Source organism: Amblyomma americanum, chromosome 2 (genome assembly GCF_052857255.1).
Source record: "Amblyomma americanum isolate KBUSLIRL-KWMA chromosome 2, ASM5285725v1, whole genome shotgun sequence".
Classification (NCBI taxonomy): Eukaryota; Metazoa; Arthropoda; class Arachnida; order Ixodida; family Ixodidae; genus Amblyomma; species Amblyomma americanum.
The window spans coordinates 56,638,699-56,661,905 of record NC_135498.1 but is presented as its reverse complement, the minus strand read 5'-3'; the positions used below and the strand labels follow the sequence as shown (position 1 = coordinate 56,661,905).

At 51.4% G+C, this 23,207-nt stretch overlaps 1 protein-coding gene and 1 long non-coding RNA gene across 5 annotated transcripts in view; one reads left to right on the top strand and one right to left on the bottom strand.

Moving 5' to 3' along the window:
* Window positions 1-18,559, top strand: part of LOC144121298 (solute carrier family 2, facilitated glucose transporter member 1-like) — an 81,928-nt gene extending 63,369 nt beyond the window's left edge. For 2 of the 4 annotated variants that reach the window (XM_077654438.1, XM_077654436.1), the window contains exons 2-5: window positions 12,493-12,819; window positions 14,219-14,644; window positions 15,332-15,847; window positions 16,984-18,559. In XM_077654438.1, coding sequence (XP_077510564.1) covers window positions 12,493-12,819; window positions 14,219-14,644; window positions 15,332-15,847; window positions 16,984-17,127 — 1,413 coding nt within the window. In that variant the 3' untranslated portion in view covers window positions 17,128-18,559. Of the gene's footprint in view, window positions 1-3,563; window positions 3,752-4,352; window positions 4,562-12,492; window positions 12,820-14,218; window positions 14,645-15,331; window positions 15,848-16,983 lie in introns of those variants that run through there. The other 2 variants (XM_077654439.1, XM_077654437.1) reach the window with 2 other exon arrangements.
* LOC144119697 (uncharacterized) overlaps window positions 1-21,837 on the bottom strand; it is a 96,549-nt gene extending 74,712 nt beyond the window's left edge. Inside the window, exon 1 of the long non-coding RNA XR_013312403.1 lies at window positions 21,571-21,837. This is a non-coding gene — a long non-coding RNA (uncharacterized LOC144119697). The remainder of the gene's footprint in view (window positions 1-21,570) is intronic.
* Window positions 21,838-23,207: the final 1,370 nt, after the last annotated feature.

The following is a 23,207-nucleotide window of genomic DNA, read 5'->3' as shown; positions in this document are numbered from 1 at the left end:
TTATCTCACCAAAAAGCTGCGCGCATCCGCCGAACACCGAGTCCGGGTGCTTTGTGTAGTTACTTCGCCAGCCACACCTGCACCTGACAGAAAGAGATCATCACTTCATTTACAAGCGACGAGCCAAGCGCTCAGATGATGTTGGGAATGAACTACAAGGCTGCGCAGACGGTCTGCAATGCGGTCTAAATAAAGGCAGGTACTCCAGCTAAGTGAGGAGGAAATAAGAGAAGAAGGGAGTTGAGCAATAAAACGAAATGCGCAATAGGAAAGAGCGTTTGGAAAATTCCGTCCGCTCAGACGCACCGGCACCAGCATATGTACTGTGCTAACAAAGATGATGACTCGCGGAGTGCGCTCGTATGAACGCACTTTAAAAGAGTAAATATAAAACACTCGTGACCTTTCCTCACGGACACCGGCGCTGACGGCTCGCACTGTGGATGGCCGGTGAGCACCGAGTGTCCAGGATGTACGCGTGGCGATGTACTCGTGACCGCGGGGCTCCCACCGAGACTAGGCGCCCGAGGAAGCAGCGGGGGACTCCCACACGACGCCGCCCCTACGTCGAGTGCACGAGCGTTCGCCGACGACCGCGGACGATGATGAAATACGGTCCTGCGCTCAGCGAATTCATTCGCGAGCCGGCTAACGTTTCGGCCTGCGCGCGTAGTTACATAGAGCGTGCTCGCGCAGCCTCGGAAAGGCCTAATCACCGCCCTTACCCTCCTGCCTCGCCGGCCCCGCGTCCATTAATAACTGCCAAAGCGGTTGCGTCTCTCGCTCCTGCAGCGGCCGAGTAAATTGCTTTCGACCAAAGAAAACATTGGTCGGTGTGCATGGCGGCCTTGGGCAGGCTGCGCGCACATCAGCACGCCGACGGAGCACGCCGAAGAACAGGGTACCCCGGCCGCCGCGAACCCCGTCGTATCCAGTGCGCGCTGTGCGGAGGATAGCGATCCTGCACGGACCACTTTATCGCGCCCAGATCGCTGCTTCGCAGGCCGGGCCACGTGTAGACGGAGGTGAAATTCTTCGCAAAAAGTTTCTCGCCAAGGGCACTTGTTAACAGAGGAAACACAGTGTATGCTCGGTGCTTTGTATAAGAAGGCGGTGGTGCAAGAACCTGGACCAGGGATGGCGGAGGTCTCGTGGGAAACGAACTTGCTCTCACCGGGAGGCCTTGTCGTCGGAGAAGCACAGGGGGCTGTTTGCGTTGTTTCAAGACAGCGAGATACAATCTTCTGGCCGTTGCGCTGGCACAGAAGAATGCTGGAGCAGGCATATACCAGGACAAACATGTGACGATGCGAGCAGTAACACGAAGCTGAAGCGCTCTAATCGCAGAGCCTAGCCTAACTGGAGCCTCATATCGCTTGTTGAACATCTCTTGTCGAGAATCGTTTGTGGAACATCGCTTGTTAAAAAACGGCTTACACACATTTTAGGTTCTTCTGTATCCGGATAGAAGCAAATGACGCTGCGAGCGCCATTTCTTTGACGTCCGCCTGTTCCACTGTCATCACCGGTAGCTTCTGCAGGAGCCATCCTTGTACAGACGCGACTGCTTTGCATTTAGGGCTGGAACTGCCACGGCGCTGCGCCGACGCCTTTGGAGGTTCGTGTGTTGCTGGCTCGTGCCTGCAACAACAATGCCTTTTGGCGGCAGCGTCAGAGGGCGAACATTAGCGGGTCGTTAGTGGGTGCGCACCGCAAGGTAAATTCTCCAGTGATGACACAAGGCGTGACAGGCAAGACTGGCGCTGATGACGCAGAGAGAGGCGGCACTCAAGACGCATGCCCTGACTTCTGCATACCTCGAAAGGTGTCTCAAGGCGTAACCTCCATGTGATGGTATTTTTTATCTTCTTCAAAATGGTGCCTACATCTGCAAGGCATGTGCACGTTTACTATACTCCTTGTATATGTATACAGGGATTTCGAGTAGCTTTGCGGGGTAGCCGGCACTGCGTCCGATCTTTGTTCAGGCCAGTACAAAGTCTTCAGACAGATCACAGGGCTAACGGGCATTTGCTATTTTTTTCTGCGGGTGATATGCGCTATGGATTAATCGTTAGATGTCGATTTACACACGTGAGGTTACATTTCAGCGATGTGTATTACGACTACCAGCTGATAAATATAATTTCACCTGCTGTAAATATTATACCGCGGAAAACCCTTAATTCCAAAAATGGCTAACAAAACTCAGATGCCTTTTCCGCGCATGGTACTAACATCAAGCTGCAGCTAAGTATGTGACGTTGATAAGCAAGTCTCAAGGCGTCACGCGGCGTCTGGGGGTTTTCTTATCTACGGCATGTGCTTGACTTGCCGCAGTATAGGTTTCGGCAGGAAAAGAAACATCAACAGAGGCGGCGGAAGTGCCGACAACAGTTGCGCACCTGTTCAGCAATTCATCGCACCAACAACGAGGATACAATCTCGTCGGGCGGGGCACGTCCCGCTTTCTTTCTTTGGCGCAAGTTTGGAACGCCATTACGTGCATGTTTGAAATATCTTGGAACACGCACTCTCCGAAAACGTGACCCACGAAATAGTTTATGCTCACAATCTTTCGTAACAGGGAGGTGTGCCGAGGCATACTGACTGCACGTATCTATAGGCCGATGTAGAGCGTAAACCAATCCGCGATCATGTTCCTCGAGTGCACGAAGTCGAGTAAATTGTGGACACCACCGGCCCAGCGCTTTGAACTGTCACCTTGATGACGCTATTGCTGCACCGCATTCATACCTGCAGCCAAATGATGATCCCGTAGAAGCCCGTGCGACCGGTACGCAAACAGGGTCACCAACGCCTTTCCCTGTGTTGTCAGTTAATCATGCCGAACCATTATCGTAAATCGATTTCCGAGTAATAACAGGAAGCACGGAGCAGCGCATCTGTGACTACAGGCAGGAAGGAAGCACGCATCATTTAACAAATGACAGTTATTTAGCTACAGTGAATGGCAGTGGGAAGATGTGAATGTCTAGAAACTAGAAGACAGCTCGTAGGTTCAGTCCTGAGCGGACGTTGCACGTCGACCGGCGCGCTGCTCTCGCAAGGGCTGAAACAGAGCGATCCAGCGACGACTAGAAGATCTGTTGCAAAAAAACCAGGTGCCAGCACCAAGGCAGGAGGGTGTACACCTTACTTCCGGATACACGGCAGTCAGTGGTTCTTTGTCCTGTTACGACTAGCTGGCCATGATACGTTGCGTAAGACGATCTTCAGGCGGAGCGCGCGCACTGACGCACGCTCGCCTACGTGCGGCTGCACGTCCTCCTCTCCTCTAGACGAAGTGTGACGCAAAGAGAGTGTTACATTGCGCGGCTGAGACAGCGCGCGCAAGTCGACGCACCCGATCCCGCGCGTGCCTAGCGGAAACTCGGTCGCGCTCACCGCGGCGAGTGAGAGCTCGGCGCGATCGCTTTTAACCGCGGCTGCTGGAGCAGCAGCCGGTTTCATGTTAAGCGGACGTTCCAGCAAAACAGGAAAGCGGCTTGCAGTGCGCAGCCACAGCCGCCACGCGCTCGCCGCCGAGCTAAGAATAAAACGTGGCGGCGGGGGGCACGGCCGTGACGTGTCCTCCGCCAGCCAATGGGGCGCCTCGGCGCGCCGCACACCCTCCCGGTTGAATGTGCCAGCCGGTCGGCATTCCCGCTCGAGGGGCTACGCACGTCCGGCACGTCTTCGCCTTCTTGGGACGGTGCGTCTTCCGGCTATGCCCTACATCCGCAGACCCGTGAGTCGGCTCTCCTCTTCCACGAGGGACGTCTTACGGCCGGGCGCCTCCTGGTGGCTTCGGTCGGGACGGACTGATTTTGACATTATTTCTTTTTTAAAAAAATGGCGCGAAAAAACTTGACCGAGGCGCGGCGCCACGTGCCCTGCATCCGCTCTGATAGTTGAACCGACAAGCTTCGAGCTCAGTGTTGTCCGGCTGGCTAGTTAGTAACCCGCTCACGGAGGGAGCATCGCCGTGCCTCTGCGCACCGACGACGAGGCCGACTGGTTTTCAGAGGTGACCGCCGAGCACTTTTCCTAAGGGCACTCGGCGCACACGCAACGCGCGCAGACTACTCTGCTGCCTTTCCTCTTTGCCGCCGCCGTTACCTCAGCCGACACGCTCAGTAGTGCGCTGTGCTCGGGCGCTGCTAAAGATGGTGGGGGGTGCGCGCCGATGAAACGGAAGGGAGGCTCGTTTTCGCTGCTAGAGCTGCTGCTGCCGGTCCGCCGCTTTGTTCTTCCCCCTCCTCCCCCGCTTGCGCTACTGCCGCTGCTGCCGACGACGCATCAGGTTATCGGTGTCGGGTTGTTAGGTGTCTTGCCTCCAGCCTGTCGGCAGACGCAGCTCTGTCAGGCTAGCCATTGCCGTTGTAGCGGCGGCGCCGACCACGTCGCGTCCTGCGTCGTCCGCTTTCTGCTACCGGACAAACACCGCTCTTCTTGTGCTGCATCGACCGATTGATCTCTGGCCATGGTCCGGCTTGAAAACGCGACCCTCGACGCAGCACGCCTGATCCCCATTTGGCATCCACCGCGGGTTCGAGCTGTAAGTGGGGGAACTTCAAGTGGCATTCAACCTCTTCAGCCTTACCGTGAGCATTGAAGCTGATAGAGCTCATTCATTCTGCCTTGCGTGGCTTGTCCTCTCGATGAACTCGATTTCGCAATATGTTGCAAGTCGCCGGAACGTGTCCGGTCTCTTGCGGGCCCATATTGGCGGTCAGTGTCGTTAGTCGGAGCAAGATTTTATGCCAAAGACGTGCTCGCGACATTCAAGTTCAACAATCTGCAAGGAACGCAGTGCAAGCGACGTGAAGGTCACTATTAACAATTTATGACAGCAAGCATTAATAACTCATGCAGGCCCACTGCCTGTAGCATGGCTACATGTATGCTCGTACAGAAACGGGTGAGATGCGACATGTGGAAGGCCGATGGCTTCCACATGTGCCGCGCTTGATATATTTTCACGATGTGCTCTTTGGTACGTTCATAGTCCATAATTTAATAGAGCGCCTCTCCAAACTTCCGTCACTTTCTGTTCTTCCAAGTGTCCTGTTATATATTTTTTTCTCTCCGTACGAGGAAAACATTTCAGGGCGCGATATCCAGCGCAGTACTTTACTAAACGTGACCGAATGCGGAGATGAGTGTAAGTGCCGTCCCTCTGCCTCAAAAAGCGCAGACAACACGGACACTGAATTCCTGCACGCCAGTGTGATGTTTTGACTATCTCACTTCGGCTTGCATCACTTCACATGCAACCTTCGCTTGTAAGGGACCGAGCTGGAAAACGAGTCCCTGGTGTGGGGTACCATTGCCAGCCAAGCCGCGAAGCGAGCCAGCACCGTTACCGCCGCAAAAAGAAACCTGCTCTCTCCGGATGCTAACGCACCCTGCGAAGGACCGTTGAGGGAGATAGCGATCGATGTCTGAGAATGCCGCCGTCGCGGAAAGCGGCAGACGCCGTAGCCGGATAACTTTGCATTTTGCTCCCACTTTTATCGCCATACCTTGATAAGCCAATGCAGGAACCATTTGCCATGCTGAGCGTCTTTTTGTCGGGGTGCTTGCACGTGATTTTTCCCCTTTCTCAAGAAATACCTATTTCATCATCATTAGCCCGTCCACAGCTAGACTCGTAGATCGCAAGTTCAATGCATATCGCTGCGGACATGCTCACCCGCGCTGCAGTGCTTGGAGACGCTGAAGTCAAGTTCACTTGGTCTTATTGATCTAACAGAAAGGGTTCAATTACCGGCAATACGTTTTTCGTCAACATTTACTGAGAAAAACTTTGTATATTTAGGCTATAGTCATCTTATGGGCTCGATTGCCTTCGTATAAATTATTTGCGTTTTGTGTATTCATAGTCAACAGACTTTCCATAGACAAGTCTACTAAAAGTGTATGGTAATAAACCTATGTTTGTCTGGTGACAAGTCTATAGGATTGGTCTATAGACAAGCCTATGGTACTGACAAAAGCCTATGGGCGTCTAAGACTGTCTAAAGAAATTTTTGTAAAGGGGAGCACGCGTAAAAGTCGAAAATCAAAGGCATATAGCATCCGCAACTGGCAGAAATGATCGCACTGCGAATGGGCTTGCACACACAGATAGTGCTGTCGGAAATTCGAAAATGGCGGTAAGAGAATCCTACGTAGTCAACATAGCGCTTGCCGGGGACTTGCATTAAAGGCCGCTTGTTGAATGCGGCGGCACGAGTCGTTGAAGACTGCATGACCGCACTCGGGGAGATCATGATCACTTCTGAACGTCGACCAGCACGCTCCGTATACTTGCTGGTCGTCTTCTTTTTGAGCACCTGGCGACGAGGCTACTTGGTTTCATGTGTCCTGCGCTCATCACGCGGGTACTGCATAAAGTATGGGCCAGATGTACATAGTCCATTTCGCGAAAGGCTAGACCTTCCTCCTCGGGTCAGGAAATTGACGCTTGAAGTGCAGTGCAATATAGGAACGCAGGCGTCCGTATGCTTACGTGCTCCAGCCCTATGGCTTGTTCGCTGTGCGCTGCAAATCTTTGAATCGTTTTCTTAATTCGCAGAGTTGTAGCTTTTAGTCAGCATATTGCGCTTGACTCTGCTTAGTGAGGATCATTAAGTAAAGTTTACATGTGCAGTTTATCCGTCAAAAATACATAAGCCACTTCGCGAGTGCTCTGAGCCGTGACTGCAAAAACAGTGCTCCTTTTACTTTGAAGTGTTATCGGGATTGCAGATGCTTCAATTTGCTGACCCGAGGAGGAAGGTCTAATCTTTCGCGAAGTGGACTATGTGATCAGTCTGCCGCAGACTTTATGTAGTGCCCGCGTGGTGAGCACAGGATGCATGAAAAGCTTTTTTCACATTCAAAGCGAACACGCATGAAACACCGCAATGAATTCTTGGGAAACGGCGCTGCGCACAAGCTTTAAGTAAAAGCTCAATCTTTGCCCACAAACCGTCGTTGTTAGCTTTTCAGAGCCTATGAGTTGTTCCATAACGCCATCAGGGAGCACATTTTCTGCACACGACTGCCCATCTCGAGTACAATAGGAGGTACCGAAACGTAAACGGACGCCTACCGCTGTGGTCCGGGTCATTACCAGTAATTCCGGACAGCGCCAGTGCCGCTAAGCCTAGAGTTCTATCACGTTCTGTTCTGCAGCCACCCGGCCATTCATTCTTTCTGACGTCACAGGTGATGTCAACCAGCTATTTTTTAATGGTCGGACCCATGCGCCACGTGGTAGCAGCGGAGGGAGCTAGAATCGCTTGTCCAGAATTCGTGGTAAAGGTGGCGTTACTGAACAGTCTCATGACTAAGTAACGCGTAACATAAATACCGCCGAAAGTGCCGTAGAACGCGAGACAGCCACCCCCGTATATCAGTTGATACAGCGCTGCACACGACGTGAGGAGGTCGCGGGTTCCGATCTCACTCACGGCGTGGTTTTTTTTTTTTTCTGCTGGCTGTGAAACCATCTCGTGCGGAAATTCTTTTCCTCGCTGAATCAATATAACCACAGAAAAGCACCATTCCTTTAATTACCTGGCCTCAATTACTGTAGGGCCAGCTCGTGCAGGTGCGGACAAAAGTAAACGGAGCATGATATCGCCTTTTAACATATTTCCCGGATTCCCTAATCGAAATTACGAGCTGCTTTGTGTGTGAACACTGGTAGTGGACGTTAGTGCACTTCGTCATTGACAACCAATATTTCTTCATCTCCGATAGGGAAGGCGTGATCGCACTTAGAGCGGAATAGAGTGCTCCGTTTACTTATGTCCGAACTGTGACGTCGCAGTCATCCGCACATTGTCTCTTCCTCTCCGTCTGCAGTTTCGCCTCTCTTGATCATTCTACTCCGTCCTCCTCTTCCGTGTCTGTGCTCTTCGACACGTCCGCGGGTTGGAAGGCGCGCTGTCCAGGGGCCGTCCCGCCCTGAGTGCGGGGTTTTCTAGAACCGGTCGTCCGACTTCCGCGGCGCAGACCTGGGCCGAGTCGGCGGACCGTGAGGCTGTCCCTTGAGAGCTCTGCAAATTCGCGCGCCGGCAGAACAGGTTTCTCGCTGTCTCGTCCGCCTGCCCCCGCGTCTGGAGGAGGGGGGTCCGCGCGAGGATACAGTGTTGCGGAACGCACAGCCTCTCCATGATAGCGACGGTGCGGGTGAAGAACTCACTAGGGGGTTCCCATCAGCCGGCACTCAAGAGCTGAGCTCATGTCTAAGACGAGCGATGTGCCGAGGGAGGTCGCACTTGTCTAACCACCGGGTCTCCAACAGAAGCGGCCAGGATGCTGTAGTCTTGACCTTGCTAGCGCAGTATCGCTGCAATTGGCAGCTCGAGCACTTTTTGATCCGCTTTAGGGTACTGTGTGAATAGCTCCCACCCCTGAGCTTGGACGGAGATACATTACCTCGCTTTCAGCGCCGGCACAGAGCACACAGCCGAAGGAGTGTAAATAAGAGCTGAGTAACAACTTTAAAGTGCGCAGTCCGTATCTACGGAACCCCATTTCCGTTTCATTAATGTCTAGGCTAATTTGAAATGCGCTTACAGTTCTTTAAGGCACTGGAACGCAGTCGGGAGCTGGGGGATGATTTATGTAACTTCGAGTAAACTTCCCAGATATATAAATCCTACGAGTTCTCAGCGCCCGGGAGTTCTTGCGGCAGTAGTGGTGCACTGTTGGTCGTAATAAGAATGACGAATTGTAGAATAAATCTACGGGGACAGGGCAGGTTTCTTTAGTGAGGTGCATATCCCATTAATTGCGTGAAAACTGTGAAAATTTTGGGAAACGGAATAAAATAACGAGTAGAGACGCAGAAAGAAAATACGCCATGACATGAAGCACACAACCAAAAGAGGCGCCACAACCTCCCGCTCATGTCCACATCGTTCCGCAAAAAGCTAACGTTGCCCCATATTTCTAGTCGTGAGGTAACAAGCCGCGCCACCTGAGCGATGAGCATGACCGGTAGGAGATAAAGCGTCCTCAAGCCATGGTTTCTGATTACGCCGAGCTCCTTGTTCGCCAGCCGGAGACGGGCTTCGTGAAGTAACACTTTGTCGCTGTGCAACATTGCTGATGTAACTAAATGAAAGCTCAGCCGACGCTTTCAGCAGAATGATGCCAGAAAAGAAAGGGCGATAATACGTCTTCAGGCACTGAGGCCTCTCTCAACACCAGCTTGCCGTGGTCGGCAATTGCACTGAGTTGGGGCAAGCGGGGAGAGAAATAGACGGAACGAATCACCGCTGTCGGGGGCAAAAGAGTAACAGCGGTCGTGGGCAGGAAACAGACGTACGCGTGTGCAAGCACTGCATCCACTAAACATGACGCAACTCGCTGCTCAGGTCACGGCTCCAGACAAACGGCTCTGCGCGAGAGATCCGGCTCACTGCATCCCAGACTGTGCAGCTGGCACTATGCAAAACGCCCGGAGCCACTTCAGACAGCGGTCGCCGGTAAAAGGTAGCAGATGGGCCCGCGTCTGGCGCAGCTCCGCGTAGTGTGCGAGAGAGGCAATAAAAAAAAAGGCAAATAAAATACGGCATCCGTAGGGCTGGCATCTGTTACAGCCCTTCCTATCTCCTTGGGTTGTGGGATGTGCGTATAGCCACGTATGTCGAATAGCATTCATTATGCACGCACGTATTCAGCGAGCTTTCGTGTGTTCTCGATATAGCAGGGCTTCACTGCCAGACAGCCTTACTTAGTGCTACAGTTTAACGAAGTTGAAGGGGCTGGGCGATGAGTTCGTTATAACCAGTGTTGACCGAGCTTCCAAGGCGAATCATCACTCCTTCGTTATATACATTATTTCGTTATAACGAGGTTCGACTGTATTTCGGTGGTCTGCCATGGCTTAGTGGTTTGCTGTGGCATATAACCGTTACCAATGAGTGAAGGGATAGTTTGTGTGGGACAGATTGGTGCTAAAGTGTCAGCATGAGTACGACGGCTGTCATATATCCCACCATCCAGCTAGGTCGGTCCGCTTCGTAGGATTCTTTTCATTAGTGGGGCAACGGTCCCCCGTCGAAGTATTTCGTTAACTCTGGACCAATGGCTCCTCAAGCAATCTTTTCCACCAGGGTGTGATGTGCCCTCCGTGTCGCGAGGTCATTCCCGTGCTTGGTCCGCAGCTGGGATAGTGCTTCAACGGCCGCGAAGCGTCGCCGCACGCCAAAGTGTACGGGACCCAGTGACCCGGGTTGTAGTGTCTGGGCCCCTGCGAAGTTTTTGTTTGTTTTTTGTTTGCCATGTGCCCGCTTAAGCGTCCACACGGTGTCGCTAGACGACCCGTGGCGCTGCTACCGCGAAGAGAGCGCCATTTGGGGCTCGCTCGATCGATGTCCTTGGGACAGTTCCCGCTGCGACATCGACCCGCGTCGTTCGTGACGCGCCCCCGTACGGTAGGGGGCTTGTCTGGCACAGCCCACCGCGCGTGCCTGGAGGACGAGCCGGACACGGCACCGAAGCCGTGTCCGCTCGGTCGATCGCAACAAAGCGCTCGGCAGTGCCCCCGTGCAGTGCGGCGACTGCTTGTGGCGCCGATTCGGATGTCGCGCGAAGCAAGGAGCGTGTTTACGCGAAAACGAGTGAAGCGAGTAAAATGTTTGTGTGCATGCTTCGATAAACGCGCTGTGGTTGAAAGTGTCCTCCATCACGTGCGCTGTTCTTAAGTCAGCTGGCCAAACGGGGAAATCACGCATAGGTAGAATAAAAATGTCATTTAGCGTTTTTTTGCAGGATGTAAGCGTGTTGGTCAGAGATGGACAGCGTTTGAGAGAGGGAAGCAGGGAAAGATGAGCGAAAACATAAGTGCGTAGTGTTGTGTTGTTGAGAGTGGCGTGAAATGTGCACGCGGAACATTCTAATTACTGCAACATTGATTTGTATGGCGCAGCCGTTCGTCGTACACACTAAACACGAATGCGCTTATATGAGAATAAAAGGGAGTAAGGTGTCCTCTAGCGCGCACCCTCTTATAAAAGGGTGTACATGGAGGAGAGTTTACTCCCACTTAACTCCTATCGGTTCGTAGTGGAATCGCCAGGCCTGAACAGTCGAGTCTTGACCACCATAGATAGGAGCATAGCCGGCATAGTGGCCAGAACAGGCGAAGGGAGCAGCGAGTTTCAAGCTGGTACAGAATGTTCTTACTTAAGAGAGGAAGGTTGTGATGTAGGCTGCAAGCCTTAATGTGTTTCACGCTCCTATTTCTGTTGCACACGCTGTAAATCAGCACTATTCTTCCTTCTGATTAACTGACCGGATGATGGAATAGGTGATATCTGCAAGGACCATTACGTAAATTATCGAGGGCCACTGCTCGCCACCGCCTTTATAGGGCTTGTGCACTTCACGAAGGACGTCTAAAAATTTCCCGAGAATAGCAGGTATCTCCACCGTGAATGATGTCTCCGTCTCGAATGAATTGTACTCTTAAACAGGAGTTGATTTTTTATGGAGTGTTCATTAGTTTTTTTACTAGCTTCAGAAGCTATGAGTTACTCCTAATGGATCACTCTAATTTGTGAGGGCGTCAGGGGAGTGTAAACTAGCGCCTTCCTGATTTTTTTTTTATATTACACATTAAGAAACTGCTCTCCTGTCCTCCCAACCTTGTGACGTGTTGCCATTGAGAAGGAAGTAGTTTCCGAAACGCGGGTACTAAATCGCTGGTATAAATTCACATGTGTTGTCTGTGGCTGATTTAACACAACCTTTCAGTAACTGTGTCTTTTTTGATCACGGCAGATATTGGAAAAAATTTGTAGAAAGTTAGCTTTAGCGTAACGTTATCGCAGTTTTAAATGCAGTCGCAGATTTTTCCATTACCCTGAGAGGTAAAACGACATAAACTTTACGTAACGCAGGATGACAGGCGAAAGGACAGACATCCAGGTGCTTAAGTCGGTTGCACTTGTACCTTTTCCGTCATTTCTTCCACCCCTTCATCCCTTCCACCAAAGCCCAGAATGAGGCATTCTTGTATTTATTTATTCAATACTGCCGGCCGCCTTTTGGTAGTCAAGGCAGGAGTGGGCTCAAGACGTGTACACTGCTTGGTCCACAACTGATTGAAACATCATCAGCAACAAAAAGAGAAAGAAAGCATATACGTACGTACAGTAAAGTTTCTGCTGAAAAACTCAGCTTATAACAGACAATCGGGTTACATTTACGCCCAAGTACAGAAAGCAATAAAAGCAGACATTTGAAGAATCGAACAAGCTTTTCTCAACCGACTAGATGGAACTGATAGCGGATCAAAATGTTTCTGGTGGTGCTGAGGTTAAAACATCGTAAGGTAACTTGTTCCATCCGCACCTTACCTCTTTTCGTGACATCAATCCCTAGCATTTCAAGCGCTGCTTTCTTTTTCGCTTTCACTCGCAGAGTGTTAGCCAGTGGTTCGTTTCCTCCGGGCTGAACTCGGGTCCTTCTCTTCCTGCGCAGGGCCTAACACGGCACCTGGTGTTTGCCATCGCGGCGGCGGCGCTCGGCTCGGCCTTCCAGCATGGCTACAACACGGGCGTGGTCAACGCGCCCCAGAAGCTGGTCGAGGACTTCATCGAGGACACGTACAAGCACCGCTTCGAAGAGGAGCCCGGCGAGGGGACGGTCAAGTTCGTCTTCAGCATCTTCGTGGCCATCTTTTGCGTGGGCGGCATGATGGGCGGCCTGCTCACCGCCTTCGTGGCCGAGCGCTTCGGGCGCAAGGGAGGACTGCTGCTCAACAACATCAGCGTCTTCCTGGCGGCCATCCTCATGGGAGCTTCTAAGGTGCGCGCAGTAGCCATTCTGATCCTTATCTGCCTTGCCATATGAGAGTCTGCATTGCCGACAGTGAGTCAGCGGCGTTACGCGGACGCAGTCTTCACACGGTAGTTTTCCACGCGGCTATTCGAACGACACGGTGTGGAAGAACGTGAATTTCCATCCGGGTAGTCACATTCAGCCTATCAAGTGGCTGCTATAACACGGCAGGCACTGTGCTCGAAAAGGTGGCAGTCATCTATGCGTCGTGGACTTCCGAAGTGCCGCAGACATGTCAGAATGCTCGTTTAATAGTCATCCATAAGGAATATAGAGAAAAGGAGAGGGAAGAATTGTACACTTGCGGTTCTGGCTGCTGCGTAGAACACATTTTGTCGACGGTAGCAACGCGTCCAACTTTTTACGGACTAAACAAATTTTGTTGTTTTTCTGACTGGGCGCTCCTAAGAATGAACCGATGGGTTGTTCCTAGCGAAAAGACTTTGAGATTAACGAGGAGGCTCGAAATGAGATAAGAATACGATAGAGCCCCTAAAAGATAAAAAAATGTGATCACCGTGCAAGGAATAACACCGCAGGCTCTCCGCACTCAACTGGAGACGTTCACTGCGTAAAGCGACCCAGGACGTTGTTTTTGAGTTCGTCGCAAATGTGAAGTCTATAAACTGGCGCAGCTTGCATTATGTTTATATTTGCGCAGTTTTCAAGAGAAAGATGACATTGCAAAACGCTGGCGCTTTGCCGCTGAGAGTACTGTGAGCAGAAAGAGCCCCCATGAGAGCGTCTTTAAACGAAAGGTCAGGGTCATGCTGGTTACTTAAACTGCGGTCGTTTCATTGAGAAAAATATATCTTTGGCAATGAGCGCATGATATTGGCAGATGAGCTCAAAAACAGTTTGCCTGAGAGTGTGACGAAAGTGAGCTAGAAGCGGCTACTTGAAATTTAAGCCCACCTCAACAGAGCGATGGATACGATGGTGAAATTTGGCTCCAGCAGGCTTTTCTCAGGCTTTCGAGCAAAAAAAATCATAATTTATAAAGTGCATATGCTGAAGTGGTAACTGAAGCGCTAGAATCAGGGCTTGGATCAGTGACCCTTGGTTTTGAGAAACAGGTCAGACTTCCCCGCATCTCGCGAGAAAAAAGTACCACAGGAGAAAAAAAAAATGCCCCGCTGCTTGCGTCTAACAACATTCTGAAAAAAAGGCGGGAAACAGCGCTTTGAACATGGGACGCCAAAGAATGTGGCCAACGACTGTTAAGTTGTTTTTCTCGTTATTTTGCGTCCAGTGTTCAAAGCGCTGCTTCCAGACTTCTGTCAGGCCATGAAGCAACAAGCCCGAATTAGCTGTCTCCTAGCAGTGTTCTCACTCTCCTTCTTTTCCTGAAAATTTCTCGCCGCAGTCTGCCCGCTCGTACGAGATGCTGATCCTGGGTCGGTTCTTCGTGGGCCTCAACTCTGGTCTGAACGCGGGCCTGGCGCCTATGTACCTGACCGAGATCTCGCCTCTGCACCTGCGCGGCGCCGTGGGGACCATCTACCAGCTTGTGGTGACCGTGTCCATCCTGGCGAGCCAGGTGCTCGGACTGCCGTCGGCGCTGGGCACAGCTGACCGGTGGCCGGCGCTCTTCGCAATGACCATCGTGCCCAGCCTGTTCATGTTGGCCACGCTGCCCATGTGCCCGGAGTCGCCCAAGTACATCCTCATCAACCAGGGCCGAGACGTGGCCGCCCAGCAGGCGCTCACTTGGCTGCGCGGAACCATCGAGGTGCACGACGAGATGGACGAGATGCGCGCCGAGTTCGAGGCCATCAAGATGGTGTCCAGGGTGAGTCCCCACTATGGACAGAAACACACCAGCGCGGAGATTTGTCCGCAAAAAGAATGGTTCTTGATTATACTCGGCGCCAGCAGGAATCTGACATAAACTGTAGCTGTTTCTTTAGTACCACAGAACTGAAGGGCCTTTAGCTTCTTACATTACAACATGCGAATTTGCACCGTGTTCACTGAAATACATCACGGCAGTACACTCCATGCACTCTACCTCGCTAAGCCATGGGGAACTTAGACCAAGAATGCGTGCAGCGATATTTGCTTTTTGATACAGTGGCGATTACTGCCTGCATCCAAACTGCAAATTGTTCACATATCAGAAGTTAAAAGCAAACTATATACCTTAAGTAGCGCAGAAATGTATTTCGCAGCCTTTGCTGACTATGCTGCAGCTGCGTTTGCCATGAATGCCGCCTGCGTGTCTCATAGCCTTTGTAAGGAGCAGCGGCGGGTTTGTCTATGTAAACATGCATCCCAGTCGGGTATCAGAAAGGGACAGGTATTTAGTTGCTGTTTTTGCAAGTTTGTTGGGGCTGCATACTACATGCAGTAATTTCCTTCTGAAGCTGCAGCATAGCTGGACTGAGCTGAAATGGCAGCGCTGTTCTGAGCATTTTTTCCCGCTACATTGCCACATTAGGATGCTGGAAACAACTACGCATTCTTTCTTTCTGCGTAGGTGACCCTGTACGAGATGATGCACAACATCACGCTACGCATCCCGCTGCTTATCTCCATAATGGTCATGCTGTCCCAGCAGCTGTCTGGAATCAACGCAGCCATCTTCTTCTCCACCGACATCTTCCTCTCAGCCGGCCTCACTGCCGAAGTAGCCATGCAGGCCACCCTAGGCATGGGCGCTGTCAACGTGCTGATGACCATCGTGTCGCTGGTGCTGGTCGAGAGAGCGGGCCGCCGCACTTTGCATCTGGTCGGCCTGGGCGGCATGGCCGTCATCACCGTCATTTTGACGCTCTGCCTGGCGCTGCGCGAAAGCGTGCCTGGGCTCTCTTACGTCAGCATCGTGGCCGTCATCGGCTTCGTGGTCATGTTCGCTACGGGTCCCGGCTCCATCCCCTGGTTCTTGGTCGGCGAACTCTTCGGACAGGGTGCACGGCCGCTCGCCACAAGCATTGCAGTGGCAGTCAACTGGAGCGCGAACTTTCTCGTAGGCCTCGCCTTCTTGCCTCTTACGGTGAGCACGAACGTTTTCTCACTTTGGATCCGTCCAGTGAAATGATTAAAGTCAAACATTGTGATTGTTTGAAGCATCGTTATCAGACAGGTGGATCACATGCACAGCTTGGCTTCCCAGATATGATAGCACATGCATGTACTAGTACGTTCTAGTTCGTGGTCTTCGTTTGCCTAACACGTTACTGTTTGCATCCGGGCTGGCTTCCTTATCACTGCATACCTAAGACTGCTTTCCTTCCTTCATTACCACCGACTTTGCTTTCCTCGGTCGCCTTCGGCAAGACGTATTCGGTTGTTCTTCGGTGTTCACTAAGTTTGGATTAGTGCAAGGGAGCTCCACATCAATCATATAGAAGGAAAGCTGAATCACAGAAGGAAAGAACTCTGGCTTTGGCTTTAGCGAGAACCCTTCGGTGTTTATGACTCTCATGCTTCGTTTTTCCTTGCAAGTACTCGCAAACCAGCAGTATAAACCAGAGTGTACTTAATCTCTGCCACATTTCGGTATATTAAAATAAATTTAGTAAGCTTTGCTTCTGCTCCCATCTTAAGTTTTCTAGTTAATACCAGAGAGCCAAAATCTACATTAGATGTCCAATATTCACTTGTGAGCGGATTTCAGAATTGGGCCTACTGTTTCCAGCACTTCCTGTCGAAGCGATCACCTCTGCTTTGCCTTCCCTTTTTGCACGTCCACATGCTAGGGTGTCCACAAGTGATTTGCCGCGGACTGGTGCCATTTAGCGGCCGCAAAGGCCATAGTTGCATGCTGTGCACAGCAAGGAGGTTCCCCCTTTACTGCTATAGGTGTCTTCACAAATTTAGCATGTTTGCTCTAAAGGTCCATATTTTCTCAGCGAGCTGTCCTGCTCCTGACGCAATGGCCTTAAACGTTCGATGTAGGCGGCACATAGCGACAGGCTAAACGCAGAGCAATACAAGGCAGAACCAGGCGTACAGGTTGAGAGAGGCTCGGTCCTGTCTTGTGTGTCTTATCCTGTAATGGTTCGCGCCGCGTTTAGCCTACCAGCATGAACCAAGTAGTCCACAGAAGTGTTGCTTGTGTACATGGTCGCGCTGCAAAGTAACTGACGGCGTGCTTTCTTTCTTTCCTCCCCTCTCTCTCTCCCCCAGAGTGTATTGGGCCACTACACTTTCCTCATATTCACGGCGTTGCTGGTGTTCTTCTGGATCTTCACCTACTACATGGTGCCCGAGACGAAGGGCAAGAGCGTCGAGGAGATCGCAGCCCTGTTCCGCCAGCGGGCGTACCACTGAGCCGCGGGTGGCCGGCCCTCCCCCTTGCGCAATAGCGGCCGACGACAAACAGGCGCGGCCCGGAGCACAATAAGAGGACCGCCGCAGTCGGCCCCCCACCCGCGCCCGACTGCGGCCCGGACCCTCCACCCACCCACCCGTCACAGGGCCCGCGGCACCGCCGAGCTCACCAGCCCCGAAACCTTCCCCCAGGCCGCCGGCAAAATAAGGGCGCCGCCGCCATCCGTGCTTCTGGAACTTCTCAGCGAATAGTTTTACCTCGTAGCGGTCTTTCTCGTCAACTCTTTTAGACCGGTGTGCGTGCGTGTGTGTGTGTGTTTACGGCTTGGCTGCAGACGAGCGTCGTGCGTTTCTGCCTGTCGATCGTGTCGTCGTTTGTTGTTGGCTCGTGTGCCTGGTTGTTGAGAACGTGCGGCCTCCGCAATCCGTGGCGGTCCCCGAGCGGCGCTGGGCGTCGCCGAGAACCTGGTGCAGCTTATTCTAGGCCGCGTGGCATGTCGTCAGGAAGTTTTTAGTTGCCTCCTCGCCCCCCCCCCCCCCTATTTCCCCCCTCCCGAGCGCCAAACCCTTATCGAGTCATTTTATCTCGCCACGTCCACGCCGAGCTTATTGAGCGATCAAAGACATCTACGAGTGGGATCTCGGAGCGGAATCTCAGGCCCTCTCGGGTCGACTCGAATCTCGGAATCTTGAGGTTTTTCAAGTCGAATCTCATCAGAGCGCTCCCACTCGGCTCGCGCGCGCGTGGGCGGGTGATGTATAGGCGACTTCCATCGATGTTGGTCAGATAACAGAGTGGTCCGACGCGCACTTGTGATAATACTGGACGACCTGCGACCGATGCTACTTACTCACTGTACGCAGCAGTCTGTGCGAGAGAGAACCGCCTTGTCCGCCGCTGCGGCCCTCACAGTAGCGGCGGCAGCAACCCGTCTGCGGTCTTCCTCCTGTACAAACGTTGCCCAATAGAGCGGTACACAGTAATAGGAACCCTCCCCGTGTAGGCTCAGAGTGTAGACTGTCGTGTCTTCTCAGTGCGAGCAAAGCGTGGCATCCCAGGCAGCGCCCCGCCCCCCGCGCGCATCGAGGGGCCCAGCTGCGGCGGCGGTGGCGGCGTGTCGTACGCCGCCGCCGCCGGCCGCTGCTGGCCGAAGGCGCTGCAGGGCGACTGCAGTACCCGCTGGACGGTGCAGTTAGCCCGCCCGGTGATCGAGCGGCAGCTATATTTTCTCTCGACACTGTTTTTAGGCGGCGCTACCTTGTACATAGAGGACGGCATTTATTTTTGTGCATATAGGGCAGCTGACAATACGAGAGCGAGGAGCTTAGCAAAGGTGTAGTCCTCCGCGGAGGCTGCAGCAGTGCGTGTTCACATGAGTGACCACTAGTTGTACATAAGTTGCGGTAATAAAACAGATTGTGCACCGTCTTATTCTCAGTTTGCTTGTCTTCCTGGTGACGTTGCGGGCAATGTACCGCGACACCATGCTGATGGGCCGTGACCTCCGGGTCTATACTGCACCGTTATTTCTGAATGTACGTTCATAGAAGCCCTCCAGTTAAGCGCATGGCGCACATCAGGGAGCATAGAGGTGAGTCTGGACTGTATAAGGATCGCATTGGTCCGTTACCTGCGGTGCTTTTGCAAGTTCCTAAGGCAAATTGAAAAGTTGAGGGAGCACTCAGTGATGATGACTTCATGCTCTAGACGCCCTAATGCATCAAACAAATACTAGCCATTGTGCTGAGATGGACTGAACTGTCACCACCGAGATTAACTCGGTTGGTGTGACTAAACCCAGCTTATGACAGCTGTCTTTCTTTGAAAAAAGCTCAGACGAACGGCAATAACTGTGAATAGAAAATGTACTGAAGCACCGCCTATTGCTACAATATCGCATAATCGTATAGTGTCAGCTTGCTGAAGTATTCGTGTCAAATGCGGCTAGTGTGTGCCCGTCTGCAGACGAAACTTAGCACAGGTGCGTCACGTGGTATTCAAAGTGCCTGCCATTTCGAACGCGACGAATTCACTACGTCCTAGCCTGCGACCGCAAGAAGGAACTAAAATGACATCAACCAACATACTGCCTTTTCTGGCCTTTCTGTGCCGCAAAGGTAAGATAATTTTTCTGCAAGGTTGGGAACGCGGGACTCCAGACAGCAGCGTGGAGGACGTTGCAGGTATTCTCACTTGCCGACTCACAGCCGCTTGGTGCTTGATCTGACAGAATGGAAGTGAAATCCTGTCTGGGTAGAGCCGTTCGTTGCTGCTACGACTGCCACCTCTTCGAGCCAAATAAATATGCTCTTTTAAGCATGCACATACATCAAGTCAACTACCCCCTCAGCAAAACCTCTGATCCTTCCTGAGTAGCTGGTAGACTATAGTTTATGATCCGGGTTGGTAACAACACATATACTTCGGGGAACGACCAACGTTCTCATATACTTTCCATCTAATAACAATGGTTAACGCCTGAGACCTGCCCTATTGATTTGATTCGATTTTAATCACGAACGCTACACCTGCGCTAGGACACCTTTTGTACGGCTCTGGATTTGTTCCTACCGCCAGCCATACTTTAATGTACGCCAGAATCTCGGTACACGAGTACCCGAAATTCGCCTCCATCAAAACGCGGCCGCGGACCCTTGACTATGGCACTCGCTCGGCCATCTTTTCTTTCTGTTGCGGTGGCAAGAACTCTGCGCAGCATTGCACCAGGCACTGATAAAGGCATCTCCATGTGTCGCGAACCCTGAATTGTCTACCCATCTTCGATTGAACCCTCCATGCTTGCAAAAAAATAACTTACCCCGCGCCTTTAGTTTTCGATTATCAAATAAATTTACGGATCAGACTAAGAGAACGCACAGGATAACGCTGAGGCGAATACCAGCAGCCTTCAGCGCCCTTGATTCCAAACGTCTGCTGCCCTTCTAGGTAGCGGTGAGGGGCAAATCAGGCTACCTTTACTTCAGTATCTTCACGAAATCTGTGCTTCTTCTAAGCTGGCTAAGTCAAGTTAGGGGATTATTTCAGACTCAACATCATTCCATTTTTTGCACACGATCTTGCTGAGAATAAATATTATTCTGAGAGGCTTCTCGAGGGGACCGCTGGGATGAAAAAAACCTCTACAAACTGAACATGTGGCATTGCCATTTGTGTGGAAAGAAAACATCATTGGAACACCATTGTCTTAAGGACCATTGTCTTAAGTTTTCAAATAAGTTTAAAATAATTGACGTGAGGCTTGAATAATTCCCGCCGTAATTTTTTTTTTCGACGACGGTTACGAAAACGGGGCCCATTGCGAACGACCGGTATACGTGCAGGATGGACGGCACAGAGCGGCGACACTATCCCTACGAATAGTGGCGTACACAATGATCACAGATGGCCCCAAGTCTTCTGGCCGACGCGGAGAGCTCAAGCAGGTTCAGCAAACGCTACAGCAAAGATACGCTATTCTTATTCGAAACGGTTTGGTAAAATCACTATTCACACCCCTACGTTATGTAATCACTGCAACAAGTTGCAGCAACTTATTGCAGGCTGCTGTACACAGTTAGCCGTTGTGGTGGCAAAGCACCCATCCTCGTCGTGCAGTGACCAGTGGCTTTGTTTCATGTGAACACCCACGCAGCCGTTCTTTCGGAACAACGCCAGATAGCAAAGGCGTTCAGTGAAGGTTGAGGATTATATAATTTCTCTGCAATGATGTCACAACGCCAATTTCAGACCGCGCAATATTCCCGACTGCGGGAGGGGTATTTTCACGAGCCTGGCGAAGAATACCGTCGCCTCTGTCATCGAATATTTGGACTGCAGCCTTAATGAGGTTAATTTCATCATATATACACTCAAACATAACCTTTTCCCGTTCCTCAGTTATATGAACATGCTCACTTAATTCCATTCACTCCCTGTCCAGCAACTATTCTTCTAGCAAGACAGGGAACGATGCATTTTCCTGTTCCTCAGTTACATGAAAATGCTCATTTAATTTCATTCATTCCCTGTCCAGCAACTATTAATCTAGTAGGACAGCGAACGATGTATAAAATGCAAGTGAGACGAGAAGGAAAGACGACACGAGGCGTGTCGAAAACGGAACGTCTGGCCGCGTAATTAAGCAAGTTTGCACGGGTACTCATTGGTATTCCATAGCTGGCAGGAGGCCACCCAATGCCTGCCTGATAGATCGTCCACTAACGAAGATAGCCAAGCAGGAAATCTGCCACACCATCTAAGCCGCGTTTCCTTCGCTTTACAGCATACTTCGAATGAATATATCGAGTCGGTAGACGTTCAATGCAAATGAGCACAAGTGAGAATGGACTGTTCTCGCAGCTAGAAACGCGAAATACAGAAGCACTGCAAAAGTTCCGTCGCGTAGGTAACCAATTACACATGCAAATGTCGAGCACACCTACCTCAGCATGGGTGCAGAGCTTTAGGCACCGACCGCCAGGCATCAGCGAACTGCCGTGTAAGCCGCAACGCAAGCGGTCGCCGGCAGATTTATTAATAACATACACATTCGAGACCAACTAAATAGGCTGCGCAGACTCGGGTTACTCTCCAGGGCGTGTATTTCACACACGAGTCATGCTTCACAAGCGTTCGCAGTTGTCCACCTTTTGACGTCGCATCTGCGACTCTCCGCAAAACGCGCGCCTGGAGCTCACAGAGCTGGGATGAGGAAGAACACATGGGTGCATGACACTATGAAACTGCTAGACAAATTATATGTTGGGAATGAGCCTTTTTGAGCGGGAGCGCGGCAGCTGGTGGGGAACGTTGAAAAGCAGAAACCGCCGAGCGGCCAGTGACACCTGGGAAGCGCGCCAGATAACAGCTACGCTCGAGGAATGTTCGCATTCACTCTGTGCAGATGGCGGCACAGGCTGCAGCAATAAGCGCAGCTGACGAAATCGTTCGCGCGGATAAGCTCGAGTAGTCCAGTATCCAGCATGTGGATGGTAAATTCCCGCGTGTGCCCGGCCCGGGAGGGAGATATTCAATACAGTTGCACATTTTTATTTATTTATTTACATATACCTTACAGGCCTCCGGAGAGACATTTTGTAAGAGGGAGGCCAAATACAGAAGTTTGTGCAAAATGGGTTAGAAATAAAAAAAAGTATAGTAAAGTACAGCAAAACCCAAAAAACAGGTGAGTACAGATACGATATCGCAATTCACAAAAAGCGATAAACGAAAAAACAACTTTGCGTCATGTAACAAAAATAGGGAAATGCAGAAAAAGTTATACAAAAGCAAAAGAGTATTTCAGGTATACATGAGGAAAGCTGCGCATCAACAGAACCAAAGAGGCGATAGTCTCAAGCAGCTGAAGACGAATTTATATGCACCGTGAGCATATAAATGACGTGCTAAGCGTTATCAATGAAGTGCTTGAGTAGATGTTTGCGAAAGATGTCATGATTACCCTGCAGGGCAATGCAGTCCGGAAGATCGTTCCAGAGACGGATGGCACGCGGGAGTGATGAGAAGTTGAAAGCATGTGTGTTGCCATAAATGCGAACATAGCTGTAGTTATTATGTAATCTATGTGATAAGTTGGAGGGACGTTGTAGATGTGCTCGTGGTGAATCAGAGGCATGGACGTTTTTTGCGAAAGATAGATAAGGGCCATGTAGCGACGAATTTGAAACGGATGGAGCGATTGGGATTCACCATTAGGCACGGACTTCTTCGAGACGCAGAGCTATTACATGACATCACCATCACATCTTTCTACTCGGTGGGGCAGCATACACTCTTTGTCTATAGTCGGATACAACTTAATGGTGTCTTCGGCTGAGCCGCACTGCCTGCGTGCCGGTGCTTAGGAAGTGACGTCAAATACTACACGAGTGGCACGTACACTTGCACCCCAGCCGAACGTGCGAAGCATTCGCAGAGTGCCGTTGCTCTTTCTGCCCTCTGTTCACCGTGGCCTCTGAGACTCTCACAGATCTCAGAGGCCACTTTTACGAGCGGCCGACGCCGACTGCAGTCAGCAATTTGTAGAGTTAGCAACAACCTCTTCAGTAACAGCGCGCAG